The 16,465-nt window shown below is 44.2% G+C and overlaps 1 protein-coding gene across 1 annotated transcript; it reads left to right on the top strand.

Moving 5' to 3' along the window:
* Positions 1-4,827: 4,827 nt before the first annotated feature.
* Positions 4,828-15,138, top strand: hsp90b1 (heat shock protein 90, beta (grp94), member 1). The gene is made up of 18 exons (XM_048234446.1): positions 4,828-4,977; positions 6,259-6,361; positions 6,768-6,909; positions 7,497-7,613; positions 8,338-8,669; positions 9,155-9,266; positions 9,707-9,841; positions 10,070-10,186; positions 10,645-10,782; positions 10,907-10,984; positions 11,197-11,262; positions 11,411-11,680; positions 12,092-12,337; positions 12,981-13,117; positions 13,660-13,738; positions 13,956-14,111; positions 14,371-14,469; positions 14,825-15,138. Exons 1-18 carry the CDS (start codon positions 4,929-4,931, stop codon positions 14,849-14,851), a joined length of 2,403 nt encoding a protein of 800 aa, XP_048090403.1. The 5' UTR covers positions 4,828-4,928; the 3' UTR covers positions 14,852-15,138.
* The last annotated feature ends 1,327 nt before the right edge of the window (positions 15,139-16,465 follow it).

Raw genomic sequence — 16,465 nt, 5'->3', positions numbered from 1 at the left:
AAATCTTCCATTGCACAGAATGATTTTTGTAGCACGTGCAACAAATGACAGTCGAAAGATAGTGCTGCTATCAATTTGCTTGGTATAACCGCATTTATAGTTGGCCTCCATCACTCAATCACAAATTGGCCTCCATCACTCAACCAACGCTAACGGTAACATTACCTAGGTCCTTATTGATATTATAAGATTAACGTACCTGCAGTAAAAACCAAGCATGTCCGATAAACATCCTCAGATTTATTTATTTCAGAAGAAATGGGAATTACATTTCATGTAAACATCGTCCTATCCTTATTAGATGTTCTCTGCGGTAAATTTCTTCTTGATTTTCCCCTGGGGATCAATAAAGTATCTATCTATCTATCTATCTATCTATCTATCTATCTAAATTACAGTCCTTGTAGGAAGCGTCCATTGTTTTTCCAACCCACGTTTAACTTCCAACAAAATTACGTCTCACTGCAACGATGCGCCATCTAGTGGACAAACGACTACTTATCGCCAATACTGGAAATGCAGCCATGATGATGATGATGAATATTTATTTTAGCTTTCTTTTAATCCTACTGAATTTGTAATTATGTATCGGCCATTCTAATACCGATAGTATGTGGGTGCCTGTGTGTGTGTGCATGTGTATATGTGTGCACCGCCATCTACAGGCCAATGAGTGTACAGTCACTAAATGTACACATAACCTAATTTTTTTAGACCCCCATGGATGAAATTCTCTAAACTTGGCATACCCCCAGAGAATGCCAGGTCAATCATACACATAAAATTTGGTGCAGTTCTGAACATCCTAACTGAAGATAGGGGCGATTAAAGCAGAATAATATTGCATTTTCATTTTTTACCGGGGGGGTTGCAAATCACAAATGAGTGATTATGGGCCAGGTTGATGTGGGCCCTTGAGACCAACATACCATAAAAGATTCATCATCCTCAGTGCCACGGTTCAGGTAGTTATTTATGAAAAACTGCTTTTTTTTGCGGTTCGGGGCCCAGCACGGGGTGGAGTGGCCCTCGGGGACGAACGGAATTTTTCGTAAAAGTCTAGTGGGGCTACATACCCACCAAATTTCATGTGCCCGGTGTTTGGTGTCCCGGTATCGTTGACCAAAAATTCAGGAAGTAGATGACGGGAAACAAAAAAAAAAAAAACTTTGACAATCCCTATATGAGCGCTACGCTAGCTTCTCTAGCGCGCCATCATAACCAGTACCTGATATAAGGTCCCTATATGAGCCTTCTACGCTAGCTCGCCATCATAACCAGTACCTGATATAAGATCCCTATATGGCCTTCACGCTAGCTTAAGCTAGCGGCGGTCATAATTAATCTCTTAATTCTTCATCAATTGTGCTTTTCATTTGATTCATACCCACCATCAGTCCCCGCATTAAACTTCAGAACTCCCACATTCTTCTCCAGTTTGTCAAGACGGATGACAGAGCCAGGGGACACAAAAGTGTTGAGTGTATTCATTACCTTCATGGCTTTTGACAAGACACGTAGTGCATGGTCATTTATTTAATGTGCCATTCATGATGCCAGTGTTGAAGGATGCCTTCAAGGTCTGAAACAAAGCATGAACTCACAGCACCTTGGACTGGGAGGCAGGCGTAGGCCACCCACCCTCCTGCCCCTAAGAAAACCAGCTGGCTACTGTTACACATCTGATGACAACATTTGTGAGGACAGGACATAGCCAGGAATAATAGAGCAGAAAAGAGATATTTAATAGATAGATTAGAGATATTTAATCTAAAAATAATGACAATTCCCTTTTCAGTCATAACACTCAGGGATTATGCATTAGTCCAGAGTTAAACTCTGTGCTCTGTTCGTGGTGTTTTAACAAGCATGTATTTTCCTCTGTGCAAATGTCTTTCGTTTGTGGCTGAACATGGCCAGTGCAGTAGGGGCCAGTTTCATGCCTGGGTTAGCAAATTTGAATTTGCTCTGCAGGTCCATCTGAACACCTTACCATTGAAGACCAAAAAACGATCACAACTGCTTATCTGGCTTGGGCCTGGCTTTATTTGATGACGGATAGAGGAATACAGTTAAAGGCCCCCTAAAGATTTTTTTTTTATGCTGTAGGGGGACCCCAAGAGCATAGATATTAGAAAGCTAGATACCGCATTGTATACATTGATAACACAACACAAACAATGGCTGCGCTAATGGCATCAGTGTTAAACAACATGGTGTGTATTTTCATTGCAACTGAGTAAACACTTTGTTTGGAAGAGGGATGTGTTTGCTGTACTTTCAGAAAGATTTTAAAAGTTTAATGTACTAATTTTAGTTTAAGTCATTCCGTTTAATTAATAAGTTTAATTCACTTATAGTTATGCCCCTTGGCAATTGTAGCCTATGTGAATGAAAGGTCCCCAGACTCACTCTCCATCTCAATTGAGATTTAAAAATCAGTCTGGTGTCAGCCAGGCTTTGCCTCTAAGGAATTGGGCCTAAAATAGCAGAGTTTCTGAAGACTCACAGACGTGTCTCCTACACAAATTATAATGACTAGGTTTGAGTACTGTGTTCTTAGCCCAGACCTTTCTCTCTTTCTCTCAGCCTCTCCATCCATCAGTTCTTCCTGCTCTTCCGTTCACCCTGCACTTAATAATTCACCTGCTCTAAAGTCGGGGCAGTCGTGGCCTACTGGTTAGGGCTTTGGGCTTGGAACCGAAGGGTTGCCGGTTTGATCCCCGACCAGTAGGAACGGCTAAAGTGCTCTTGAGCAAGGCACCTAACCCCTCACTGCTCCAGGTTAGTGTGTGCTTCACCTCACTGTGTGCTGAGTGTGTTTCACTAATTCACGGATGGGATAAATGCAGAGACCAAATCCCTTGTATACGCATTACGCAAGTACACTTGGTCTAGAAACCTGATTTACATTTACATTCTTCCTCCAGAGACACTGTTGTTGATGCCGAGACAGGTGTGAGACCTTTGTCCCAGAACACACACGAGGTCTGACTGGTTTATGATGTCCAGTCTGGTCCCTAGCTGTTGGGTGGGTTTTGGGGTGCCGATTAATGCTTGGCATTCAGTCACTGTACATTCACGGGGCTGAAGCATGTGCCTTGTGCCTGACACAGCTGGTCCAGGTAGGGGATTGGAACACCTCAGGCAGGCCCACTCCTCCAGCGGGTCTGCAGGGACAGTGCACAGGTAAGGCCTCCAGGAGGATCGCTCTCATAGATATATATACTGACTAGATGTCGCCTTGACTAGTGCTGTTCATTGGAACAAATGCGTCAATCGAGACGCCATCTTGCCGCGGTGATCCACTCCTCTATAATGCATTAACATCAATCTAAGCAAAGATCTAACGAAAATAAAATCACCATAAAGCGTCAAAATCTCCAGCAATTATCTAGTTTTTTGGGTTGCTCCAACTGACAGGCATGTATTTATGGTCGAGTCTAGAGAAAACTAAGCTTTTGACGATAATAAAGATACATTTTACCCGTCTAGCCCCATAGACTCCCATTCATTCTGCACTAGCTAGCGGCGGCCCCTAGAGGAACAATGAGTGAACTGCAACCAGGTTCGATTCAATGAAAGTAAACAGGCTCTCTGTAGACAGGCTCTGGTTGAGGCCACATACCTCTCGTCTCGTTTACTCGTATAAGTTGTAATCTTACCAGAAGTTGCTGTAGATCTGTAGAACATTTACTTCCGTGCTTTAACATGGTCTGCTACTTCATACGCCAGTCGTTACTTTTTTAATCATGGGCCAATGCTATGGGCAAACGAGATGTAGCTTAATTCACAAATGTCAAAGCCATGAGAAAAGTGATTTTCTTGCGTTTCAACAACAACGAAACCGAGTTTGCCATCATTGTGAGAAGTTCCCAAATTTGTCACTAATCACTAAAAAGGTTTTCTGTCGCTGGGGATGGCCAAACGTCGCTAAATAGGTAACACTGACAATAAGGGAGAACTAGTTTAGAGCTTCAGATCCCCGCTACAAGATGGCGGCGGTGTTGACGCATGCAGAGAAGCCGAAGGCGACATCTAGTCAGTATATATATCTATGGATCGCTCTCTGCTGGGGAGGGCGCAGAAAGGTTCTGCTTCACTTGGCTCTCCTCCCCCCAAAGGCTCACCCCTCGTCATGGCAACCTGCTCAGGCTTCCCCCGAGATCTGCAATGCACAAAATAAAGTGAGTGTAAGAGAGTTTGTGTGTGTGTGAGAGAGAGAGAGGTGATGAACAGGTTAATGATTAAGGTCTACAAAATGTGAGATGTGAGTGATACAACAGTAGCCTAACCAAACACACTTTATAACCTTAGGCTACACACTTTATAATCCTGCTATCCTGGCTATCTGACACGTATCCCGACTGTTGTAGGCCTAATTCTGTTCAGGATACAGATGATGAACAATTAAATTCCAAACTCAGTGTGTACGCTATGCAACATACTCTCCGCTTTCAAAATCTTACCAACCATGCAATGCAAACGTAACTATTTGAAAATGTTTACATTTCACTGAACGATACAATGCACGTTGTCGACCTTGGTTTGGTGAAATGTACAAGACAAGGAACCGCATAGCAACAGTTATCAGAGAGCGGTAGTCAAGGTAAACGTCTTGAATTCCCCGGATGAATGACCGGCCTGTCAGAAAACGTTCACGCTCGACATCCACTTCATCCAATGAAATCCAGCCACGATTTTCGGGTGTTAAATCGGACATGTAAGGCCACGATTGGAAGACGTATGCCGCTGATCGCTCTGCTATTGGTTCTGTGTTGTGCGTGGGTAACAGCGATTGGTCAGCTAAGGTAGTCCGCCTCCATCAAACTAGTCCTTTCATAAAGTCGACTACAGATCGGCCATCCGCGCAGATCCCATCCGAAGGACTGTAAAAGGCATCCTGAAGTGAATTTTACTTCATCAAAATGAAGCGTTTATGGATCTTAGGTCTTCTATGTGCTCTTCTTGCCTTCAGTAAGTAACGTTAGCTAATCTTAGTCATTAATTTTAGAGTTTGCTACCTAACGTAAACCTCACATTTTATTTGCAGACCCTCATGACTTATGCCGGGTTTCTTTTCATTCCTGCGTTTTGAACTTGAATGATGGCTAGTAAGCTAACGTTATAAATAATGTCTTTGTTGTCAAATTGACAGGTCATGTTGTTATTCAGATTTTTGGTAATAAGTTGAGTCAGTTGAATTCCATTTGATTTAATAGTTCATTAAGTTACTGTGGCCATCTATTGAAGAACGTTAACGTTGTAGGATACTGTGAGGTGGATGGGCTGCAGGCAAGACTGATTAATTTTGCTTCTCGAAGTTTCCTCTTGAATATTTTAAGGTAACGTTAATTTGGAAGCTGGATAATGCTAACGTTAACCCCAACGACTTTCCACGTGTGAACCTTAACGTTAATGCAAAGTGTATATAGGCCAACTCGTCGTGCATTTTTAGCTTTCTGTACAACAGAATAACGCAGGATTTTGCATACGGATGTGTTGGGAGCTAGGTTTTACGGGAACTTGGCTGACCGGCTAACGTTAGGTTAGCAGCTAACGTTAACGTCGTCAGGAACGGTAACGGTAGTCATAAACGCGGACCAACGTTAGCTCGCTTTCTAGGTTGACTGTGGTAACGATATGACAATGCACGTCCCAGCATAACATTTAATTCGTCACTCCGTGCTAAACATAGCAAACGTTAACATACAACTTCAAACTAAACGTGCCTCAACGTTCTGGCTTCACTTCTCAGCGCGCGAGGTGAATTTCCCTTTTCCTCTCAAGGAAAAGCACCCCCTGACCGATGGCTGACGGCAGCGTTTGTTCTCCCATTTAACGTTAGGTCCATAACTAGGTGTGAGATGGAGTAAAGTGTCCGTCGGTTGTCATCTCTATCATCGGCCAAGTTGAACAACATGTGAATAAATATGATAATCTAACATGTTAGCACAGGCCTAAAGTCGACGGGGGCAGCGGGACAACACCAAGGAACTAATTTCTAATCTGAACAACTGATTTCATCAACCTCAAAAGCCCAAATTAGCCCCGCTACTTATATCATCCTGACGGGTCCATCACAAGGGTTTGGTTAGAGTTGTGTCTTTATTAGATTGTGTAGTATCTGGCTGGAGATTGCCTTTCAGATGGAGAATGTGTGTGTAGTTCTCCATCTCTGGGTTGGCGTTTGATATGACCACAAAACTGCATCAGTTATTATTTGTGTTTGTAAAAGAAAATGGTTTATCTTTGCAGCATCTGTGCAGGCAGAAGATGATCTTGACATTGACGGAACCGTGGAGGATGATCTAGGAAAAAGCAGAGATGGTTCCAAGACAGATGATGAAGTTGTACAAAGGTGTGTGTGTGTGTGTGTGTGTGTGTGTGTGTGTGTGTGTGTACTTGCTTAGCTGAGCCGAAAGTAACAGCCATATAAGACCGCTGTTGCTCTCCATTGCTTTTTCCAAAACACAGAACATCTAATTTTAGGTGAACTTCCCACTGGTCTGTTGCCAAAAAGATCTGAAGCTGCAGCTGTTACTTACACCTTATGACTTGATAGAGTTCTGTTCCTCTCATGAGACTGTGCTGTAAACCTCCCAGTGGGGTATTTTATGAAGGGGGGTGGGGTAGGCAAGGCATCGTAACTGAACTGTCTTGACTTGCCTCAGGCCTCCCAGGGCTGTGCTGGGGGTTGAGATGAGTCTATTGGGACTCCATCACATCTGCTTCTTCACCCCAATCTGCCTTTCTGTTTCCATCAGGGAGGAAGAAGCTATTCAACTGGATGGATTGAACGCAGCGCAGATTAAGGAAATTCGAGATAAGTCGGAAAAGCATGCCTTCCAGGCTGAGGTCAACCGCATGATGAAGCTCATCATCAACTCCCTGTACAAGAACAAGGAGGTGAGTGGCGCACCTGATGCAGGTGTTATGAGGGGCGCACCTGATGCAGGTGTTATGAGGGGCGCACCTGATGCAGGTGTTATGAGGGGCGCACCTGATGCAGGTGTTATGAGGGGCGCACCTGATGCAGGTGTTATGCGAGGGGCGCACCTGATACAGGTGTTCTGTTTGTTGAATTGCCTGCAAAACTCACTGACTTAAAAACAACCCACGATATCAAGATTGTTGTTGTGCTTCTGTGGTTTGCTCTGCCTCTGATGTGCTACATCCGGCAGCAAAGACTACAGCATAATATTTATAATATTTGAATGCACCAGTATTTCTTCAACATGTCTGTTATCTAGCACATCAAAGTTATTATTTGATGCGTGATGGTCTCAGAGCTGGTGTTACTCTGAGAGGGTAACCACTAGCTGTGTCTGTGTGTGTGTGTGTGTGTGTGTGTGTGTGTGTTACTCTGCGAGGCTAACCGCTAGCTGTTGAGTGTATGACTGCTGTAATCAGCACACTGTCTTGTGACGAGGTAGTAACTTTCATTAAATAACCTTTCACCCCCCCTCTCCTCCCACCCTGTCTTGCTGACTCAGATCTTCTTGAGGGAGCTCATCTCCAACGCTTCTGACGCCCTGGACAAGATCCGCTTGCTCTCGCTGACCAGGGATGATGCCTTGGCTGCCAACGAAGAACTGACCGTGAAGATTAAGGTGGGCATGGTTTTCATGCCCTCTCTACACATCATATTTAATGTTTTCCTGTGAGACAGCAAGCCAGTGTGTATTCCTGCAACATGGAAATGGGCCTTTTGACTTTACATATGTTTTGCAAAAAGTCTGGTATCGTTTAGCCAGTGCCCTATCCAGACAGATATGTGTGACAGGGCCATATGTGAGGCATTTGCTGTGGTGGCTAGGCTTTCTGTCAAAACATGATGACCTAGTTGTCACTATCAGAGTCATTTGTTTGGTAGGTGCTCTTTCGGAAGTCACAGATAGATAATATCCGTTTTTTATGACTTGGCACAGTCTTGTATTATGACCGTAAATGTCACCTGCTGAAAGCGACAACGATAAGGAAATATGTGCTCATATTGCGACGGCAGATTATTTAGGTAATATTCAAACTAAGAAATATGAATGCCCTTTGCATTTTTAGAGAAGAAAAAACAATGATTGTTTCTCACTTCAGGCAAGAAAAGGCAACCAGACAACTCTGGAGTGATGTGTAAAAAGCAATTAAGAGTTGAAAAGAAAAAAGACAAATGTAACATTTAAAATCCAAATCAGAACAAAAGTAGTTTGAGGGATGTGAATTGGGGGACACTAATCATCCTGGCAACCATTCTTCGCAGTTGGGGGAATGGGTGTCATTGCATGCTGGGATGCCTGGAGACATTCTAAACCTTAACCTTCCTGTTTGTGCTGTCGCCAGGCTGACAAGGAAAAGAACCTGCTCCACATCACCGACACAGGCATCGGCATGACCAAAGAGGATCTGGTGAAGAACCTGGGAACCATCGCCAAGTCCGGCACCAGCGAATTCCTCAACAAGATGACCGACATGCAGACAGAGGGCCAGTCCACGTCCGAGCTGATTGGCCAGTTCGGCGTTGGCTTCTACTCCGCCTTCCTGGTGGCCGACAAGGTCATCGTCACGTCCAAGCACAACAACGGCACGCAGCACATCTGGGAGTCGGACTCCAACGAGTTTTCAGTCATCGAGGACCCGCGCGGAGACACCCTGGGGCGCGGAACTACCATCACGTAAGTGCAACAGGACGTGGGGCTTCGCCAGAAGGTCTGGAATCAGTGCTCTAATCTAAGCAACCGTGAAGGGATTAGTTAAGGGTTTGTATGTGTGATGGTTTTCTATAAATGGCAAGGTCACATTACTGCTTATGAAGGGAGAACCTTTGATTTCCAAAAGAAGTTGCAAGATTAGAAGTCAGGTTTGTCTGTCTCTTAACACTATTGATTCCGGGGAAACGGGGTTTACTTCAAATGATATGCGTAAGATATCTAATGTTTAATGATATGCGTAAGATATCTAATGTTTAATGATATGCGTAAGATATCTAATGTTTAATGATATGCGTAAGATATCTAATGTTTAATGATATTCGTAAGATATCTAATGTTTAATTTGGTAAAGTTGATATTTCAAGGATATGTCTATACAATCATAACTTTAGGGTTTGAATGAAGAGGGTGTCTTTTTAAGTCTGTGATGTTGTCTTTCTTCGCCACAGGCTCGTGATGAAAGAGGAGGCCTCTGATTACCTGGAGCTGGAGACCATTAAGAACCTGGTCAGGAAGTACTCGCAGTTCATCAACTTCCCCATCTACGTCTGGAGCAGCAAGGCACGTTTCACATCGGCATGCACACACAGTGTTTCCCACAGAATTGAATTCCATTTGTGGTGGTTGGTTTGCAAAATTAACTTGAATACAACAGTTTTTAACAAATTAGCACAGCGTGGTTATGATGCTAACCAGATTTAAGCACAATTTAGTACAACCTGGAAAATCATTGTGTGGTGGTCAATGTTGATATTGTGGTGGGCCGCCACAAATAAGTCAATGTATGGGAAACACTGATACATACACATGGACTGTTATACCAAAGAATTCAATGCCACTGTTGGTGGTTAAAAGAAATAAGTCAAATGTTCATGAAATTTGATCAAAAATGAGTGCTTAGCAGATAAAGTGGCAAATTAACAATTGCATTTAAAATTGTTGCATTTTTTGCGACGATGAAATTCATGGCTGTTACTTATCTACTTCCCTCCTCCCGCCAGACGGAAACGGTAGAGGAGCCCATCGATGAGGATGACGAGGCTGCCAAGGAGGAGGCTAAAGAGGAGGACGCCACTGAGGATGAGGTAGAGGTGGAGGAGGAAGAGGAGAAGGAGGACAAGCCCAAGACCAAGAAGGTAAAACCCCAAAACCCCAAAACCCCAGGGCCCGCTTCTCACACACCCCAGGGCCCGCTTCTCACACACTGGACACTGTTCAATTTCAAATTTATTCATATAGTATTCTACATTTGGGCTGGTACAATTCTTTTCATAGTCGATTAATCTCTCTCTCTCTCTCTCTCTTCTCTCTCTCTCTCTCTCTCTCTCTCTCTCTCTCTCTCTCTCTCTCTCTCTCTCTCTCAGGTGGAGAAGACGGTGTGGGACTGGGAGCTGATGAACGACATTAAGCCCATCTGGCAGCGCCCCTCTAGGGAGGTGGAGGAGGACGAGTATAAGGCCTTCTACAAGACCTTCTCCAAGGTCAGCCATAACGCACCCATTCAAATGTACCACAATCTAGTGGCGTATGTAGCAATACGCCATATTAAGAAACCATGACCAGTCCTCCTTGCAGTGGGTGAATAAGATCCGTTTAGCTGACACGTTTATCCAAAGCCACTTACAAATGAGGATGGTCATTCAAGCTTCTGAGAAAAAGGAGGTTTTAGAGTAACACTACTGCCTTTACGTACAACACAAGATGACCAGATGGTGGCGGTGTAGACTAAATGTTTACCAGATAAGTAATCAAGTGGCTGATGTATCCCTTCAGTAGAACGTTGGGATGTGTTTCTATAGAGATAGTGTCCGTAGCTAGGGTTTGCCATTGGCCGCTATGGTACAAGTCCTCCTAACTCTGAACTACAATACCCAGTAGCCAGTGACCAGGCCGATTTTTCTTTCAGTTTAATTGAGTGCATGTGTGTGTCTGTTTAAAGGACTCGGACGAGCCCCTTGGTCACATCCACTTCACGGCGGAGGGAGAGGTCACCTTTAAGTCCATCCTGTTTGTGCCCGCTGCTGCTCCGCGTGGCCTTTTTGATGAATACGGCTCCAAGAAGAATGACTTCATCAAGGTACATGCGCACACACACACACACACACACACACACACACACACACACACACATACATACACATACAGCTGTTGGTTTGTTTGTTTGTTGTTTGGTATAACATGCTTCCAATGTCTCTCCCCAGCTGTTTGTACGCAGAGTGTTCATCACTGATGATTTCCACGACATGATGCCCAAGTACCTCAACTTTGTCAGGGGTGTGGTAAGTCCAGTTGTGCTTGTTCCACTTCCTGAGTTTACATTTGTATGTGCCTTAACCAGCAGTGCCTTCACGTGGGGATACATTTGAAAATAATTTCTGCTTTCTAATGATTTTTGTATTGCCAGAATCTTGCATTTCAGATTGCCATAGTTACAGTTGGCATAGCACTGGGCTGTGTGCAGGAAATCTAATTCTGTCTGTTCTCCTGTCAGGTGGACTCTGATGACCTGCCCCTCAACGTCTCCAGGGAGACCCTGCAGCAGCACAAACTGCTGAAGGTAAGACTCGTGCAGAACGATCAGCAACAATGTGTCAGACATGCAGTCTTCCGAGTGACACGAGCGTGTTCTCTAGCTCCGCACACGAGCGTGTTCTCTAGCTCCGCACTGGGCAGTTTTAACCGACCCTTTCCAACCGCCTCCGCAGGTCATCCGCAAGAAGCTGGTGCGCAAGACCCTGGACATGATCAAGAAGATCGCCGAGGAGGTGTACAACGAGAAGTTCTGGAAGGAGTTTGGCACCAACATCAAGCTGGGCGTGATCGAGGACCACTCCAACCGCACCCGCCTGGCCAAGCTGCTGCGCTTCCAGACGTCCAACAGCGAGAAGGAGCCGGCCAGCCTGGAGCAGTATGTGGAGAGGATGAAGGAGAAGCAGGACAAGATCTACTTCATGGCTGCCACCAGCAGGAAGGAGGTATGGCGAGCCTGAGGTGTCAAAAAGATTGTGTTTGTCATGTGTTTTTTTATTTTTTTATTTTTTTTTAAATGTTTACAGTTCAGTTTGGTGTCAGTAGTGGATGCATTAGATGTTTGATTCATTTTCATTCATTTGATTAAATGTCAAATAATGACCAATATGAAGACTTGAGCCTTAAGGGTGAAAGTAGATGTTCTTTTATCTGGTCATTTGTAAAGCACTTGGAATTGCCAGTGTAAATGAATTGTGTTGTATAAATAAAAGTGCTATTGAGTGGGCTTGGTGGAGCAGAGGTAGGAGAGCTGCCTCCCCAACCTATAGTGGGAGTCTGTCGCTTTAAAAGCGTCGGCTAAACATCGGAACATTTCTACCTCATGTGACCTAAGTAATGTTTGCTGTCCACCCCAGGCCGAGTCTTCTCCCTTCGTTGAGCGGCTGCTGAAGAAGGGCTATGAGGTGATCTACCTGACGGAGCCCGTGGACGAGTACTGCATCCAGGCGCTGCCCGAGTTTGACGGCAAGCGCTTCCAGAACGTGGCCAAGGAGGGCATTGACTTCAACGAGAGCGACAAGGCCAAGCAGCAGCGGGAGAGCCTGGAAAAGGAGTATGAGCCCCTCACCACCTGGATGAAGGACAACGCCCTCAAGGACAAGGTAGCTGCAACAGCACTACATGTGGCATATTCGAACACTTTGCTTTCACTGATGAGAGGCAGTCGCTTAAGTGGAGATACAAATTAAGGATTGTATTTGACTTCAAGCCAATTTGCCAACTAACCACCACCATCCGTGCACAAGCACCCATTTTTGGCCAAAGGAACAGGTTGTGCAATATTCTCTCTTATGTGTGGAACTGTACAGAACAAAATTGGCCTGTGAATAGGCAGGACAAAACGTTTACTTGTTATTTTTCAGGAATGCCTATATATATATTCCAGCATGTTTTGAGACTAATGACTATATATATTCCAGCATGTTTTGAGACTAATGAATATATATTACAGCATGTTTTGAGACTAATGACTATATATATATATATATATATATTTATTTATTACAGCATGTTTTGAGACTAATGAATATATATTACAGCATGTTTTGAGACTAATGACTATATATATATATTTATTACAGCATGTTTTGAGACTAATGAATATATATTCCAGCATGTTTTAGACTAATGAAGTGCCCTGTAGGTGGCAGTAGTGGTCCCATAAGAGGTGCAGCCTACCGTAGGTCATGAGGCCACGTTTGGTAGAGAGACTGACCACTCACTCTCCTCACACGTCTGTTGCAGATCGAGAAGGCTGTGCTGTCCCAGAGACTGACCAACTCCCCCTGCGCTCTGGTGGCCAGTCAGTATGGCTGGTCTGGCAACATGGAGCGCATCATGAAGGCCCAGGCCTACCAGACCGGCAAGGACATCTCCACAAAGTAATGCCCTCTATATGCCCCCTAACAAAATATGCCCCCTAACATGCAATCTCCACAAAGTATGCCCCCTAACATGCCCCATGCACAAAGTATGCCCCCTAACATGCCCCCTGCACAAAGTATGCACCCTAACATGCAATATGCACAAAGTATGCCCCCATGGAGATTTCGATCAGTCTTTACCTTTTTGGAAGTGGAAGTTTGCATTGTTTGAATCTAATATATAACATTGAGTTTTTTTAAAAAAAACATTTTATGCAGAAATATGATGCATTATAATGTTTACAGTTAGACAAGTAAAGTAGACCGTGCCACAGCGTATATGAACATATTCAACACATTTTGAATCATTACGTGGGCAGTTACAAAAGCAGCGAGCAGCTCTGTTTGTACAGTAGTCAGCTGAATAAATAGGGTTTTGGTTTTGTTTGTTCCACAGCTGGTGGTTGTTGTTGTTGAGTTTGTACAGGGTTGTGTGTGTTAAGTGCTGTTGTGTCTCCTGCAGCACAGAGAGCTGACTGTGTTCTCTCTTTCTCCTCCAGCTATTATGCCAGCCAGAAGAAAACCCTGGAAATTAACCCCAAACATCCCCTGATTAAACAGATGCTGAAAAGAGTAAATGTAAGTCAATATATTTCCCCATCATGTGAATGCTGTTAGCCTTAACTGAGTTTGGTTTTATTTAGCTGACCTTTAAACAGTAGGGATGGGTATTAACTTGTTTGATCTCTCTCTCTCTCTCTCTCTCTCTCTCTCTCTCTCTCTCTCTCTCTCTCTCTCTCTCTCTCTCTCTCTCTCTCTCTCTCTCTCTCTCTCTCTCTCTCTCTCTCTCTCTCAGGCTAACGCTGAAGACCAGACGGCGGCAGATCTGGCGGTGGTTCTGTTTGAGACGGCGACGCTGCGCTCAGGCTACCAGCTGGCCGACACTAAAGCCTACGGAGACCGCATCGAGAGAATGCTGAGGCTAAGCATGAATGTCGACCTCGCCGAACAGGTACACACACGCTAACACACACACGCAGGAACGCTTTTATTTGGATTGACAATATTAGAAAAGTTATAATTCATCTAAATATTGTTAGATGTTGTATTATCCGAAATGCACCAACTCTGTTGGATAAAAGTACCAGTACCATCTCCGCACATGCGACCTATGAACATGCTATTTGGCGTAGAGCAATATACACACACGCATGCACTGGAGTTACTATGGAAACGGAGGTGAAGTGTGTGACGTACCTGTGTGTGTCTAGGTGGAGGAGGAGCCAGAGGAGGAGCCAGAGGACGTAGCTGAGGAAGATGATGTCGAAGAAGACATAGACGCTGAGGATGACGAGACCGAGAAGGACACCGTGAGTCTCACAGATTTCTCTCACACACAGATTTGTCTCTCACACACTCTCACACACACCTCATTGTGTCCTCACTGGGCCTGGTCACACACACACAGTGGTTTAGTTACAAACCTGGGTAAGTTAACTTAGAGGAGCGTTTTGGCTTTTTTTTTTTTTTTTGTCAAGAGAATGAAGCCATACTGCTCTGCTATCAGGATGTTTAACTTCGCAGATTAGTGACTAAACCATGTACTTGGAATATCCACTAATCCCTTATTTCGAGCATGGCGGTGTCGGTGTGTAAAGTGTGTCTGGTCAGTCTGTCGAAACGACCTGCGACTAAAGCCTTTGTGCTGCTTCTGTTTCCTCCCAGGCCTCCACAGAAAAGGACGAGCTCTGAGAGATTGAAAAACCGAGTGGGGCAGGGTGTGACTGACTTGGGTGGGGGCGGAACTTTGTGTCTCCTTGACGACGGATCTTTGCCATGGGGGGGGTGGATGCTGAAAGGGGATTGGACAGGGTTGGGAGAGGGGGAGGGTTTTTTAGGCACTGCTTGTGTTTGAAATTGTGTTTTCTTTTTGTTTTTTACATTCCTCATGACTGTAAATTTGTTAATATTTAACGGAGCTGGTTATGGAGTTCTGAATTCCTGTCACGTGAACCATTAAATGTTTACGAAAAGGGAAAGTTGGTGCAGCTTGGTGATTTGTCAGTCTCCTTTGCCACACTGCCTGTTTATCAGCCAAAGCTATCAATAGTGTTTATAGAAGGATAGTTATTACAACACATGACATTTATATAGCGCTTTTCTAGGCACTCAAAGTGTTTTACAGTGAAGGGGGAAACCTCACTAACCACCACCAAGGATATTACATGAGCAAAGTGCATTAAACAGTTATGGCTATCAGGATTGTATTAAGGTGTTCTGTGACTTTCCTGTGTCTGTTTGGCTATCTGTCCTCAGATACTAATCTTAAATTATTCTCACGAATAAGGGAGTAAAGAATTGGGCATCTACTAGGCTTAGCCATAAATATCCTGACGAGACAGATCGATTTCCATAAGGTACAGTCCTGAAGATCATGCTGTTCTGAGAGTCGAAAATATAAAATAAAATATTGCAAAACAGTTTAGAGAAGAACGTGAACTTTTTCTAGCGAAGAATGAAATCAGTGAAGTGCAACTTCATCAGTGAAGTGTACACTCAAATCTGGGGTCTAGTTGGAACTTTGTTTTTGCACTGATCATAAACATGATGCAAATATCGACTCGTTCACATAGTGCACCACCTAGTGACCGGTCAGTTGCCAGAACTTGCCACTGAATGTGTGCAATTTACTGTCTGATTTGGTTTTAATTTCAACACTAGGAGGTGCTGTACCGCCCACATGCGGATATGATTACTGCAGTCAGTTATTGAATTGCGTTTTTCCAAGTCAAAACACAAAATGGCAACAAAACAAATCAGTCTACATCAGGTTGTCTCTCAAAAGTTCGTCTACATCACATGCAATGTCCTAGTCCAAGGCACCGGGGAAAATATCTTCTGGAATGCCGTATCCAGGCCTGACATGACAATATCCCCACATGTAGACTGATTTTGTTGGTGGGGGCACTGCAATTCCCTTCCTCTTCCCCCTCCCTATCCTCCTCTTGCTCCTCCTTGTCCTCTTCCTCTAACTTCACCTCCTTGTCCTTGTCATCCTCTCCCTCTCACTTCTTCACCTCTGCATCCTCTTCCTCCTCCTCTTCCCCCTACTTCTTCACCTCCACGTCCTATTCTTCAGCCTCCTCTAATTCTTACTCTTCTCACTCTTCCTGCTCCCTCCATTGTACCCATTGTACATGACCTGTAGCTTATTTATAGTGCTTAGGCTGATTGCAAAGTGAACTAATTATCTAAAACAGTTTTCACATGAGAAAGTGTGCCGAACAGTTGGCAAAATGGTGAAAATAATAGCCATACATGTGTATAGATTTGCTAGGAGTGTGTTGATCATTTGGAAATTGAGTG

This window comes from Alosa alosa, chromosome 23, assembly GCF_017589495.1.
Source record: "Alosa alosa isolate M-15738 ecotype Scorff River chromosome 23, AALO_Geno_1.1, whole genome shotgun sequence".
NCBI lineage: Eukaryota > Metazoa > Chordata > Actinopteri > Clupeiformes > Clupeidae > Alosa > Alosa alosa.
Note: the sequence above shows the minus strand (reverse complement) of the source record. Positions and strands in the feature narration are given on the sequence as shown.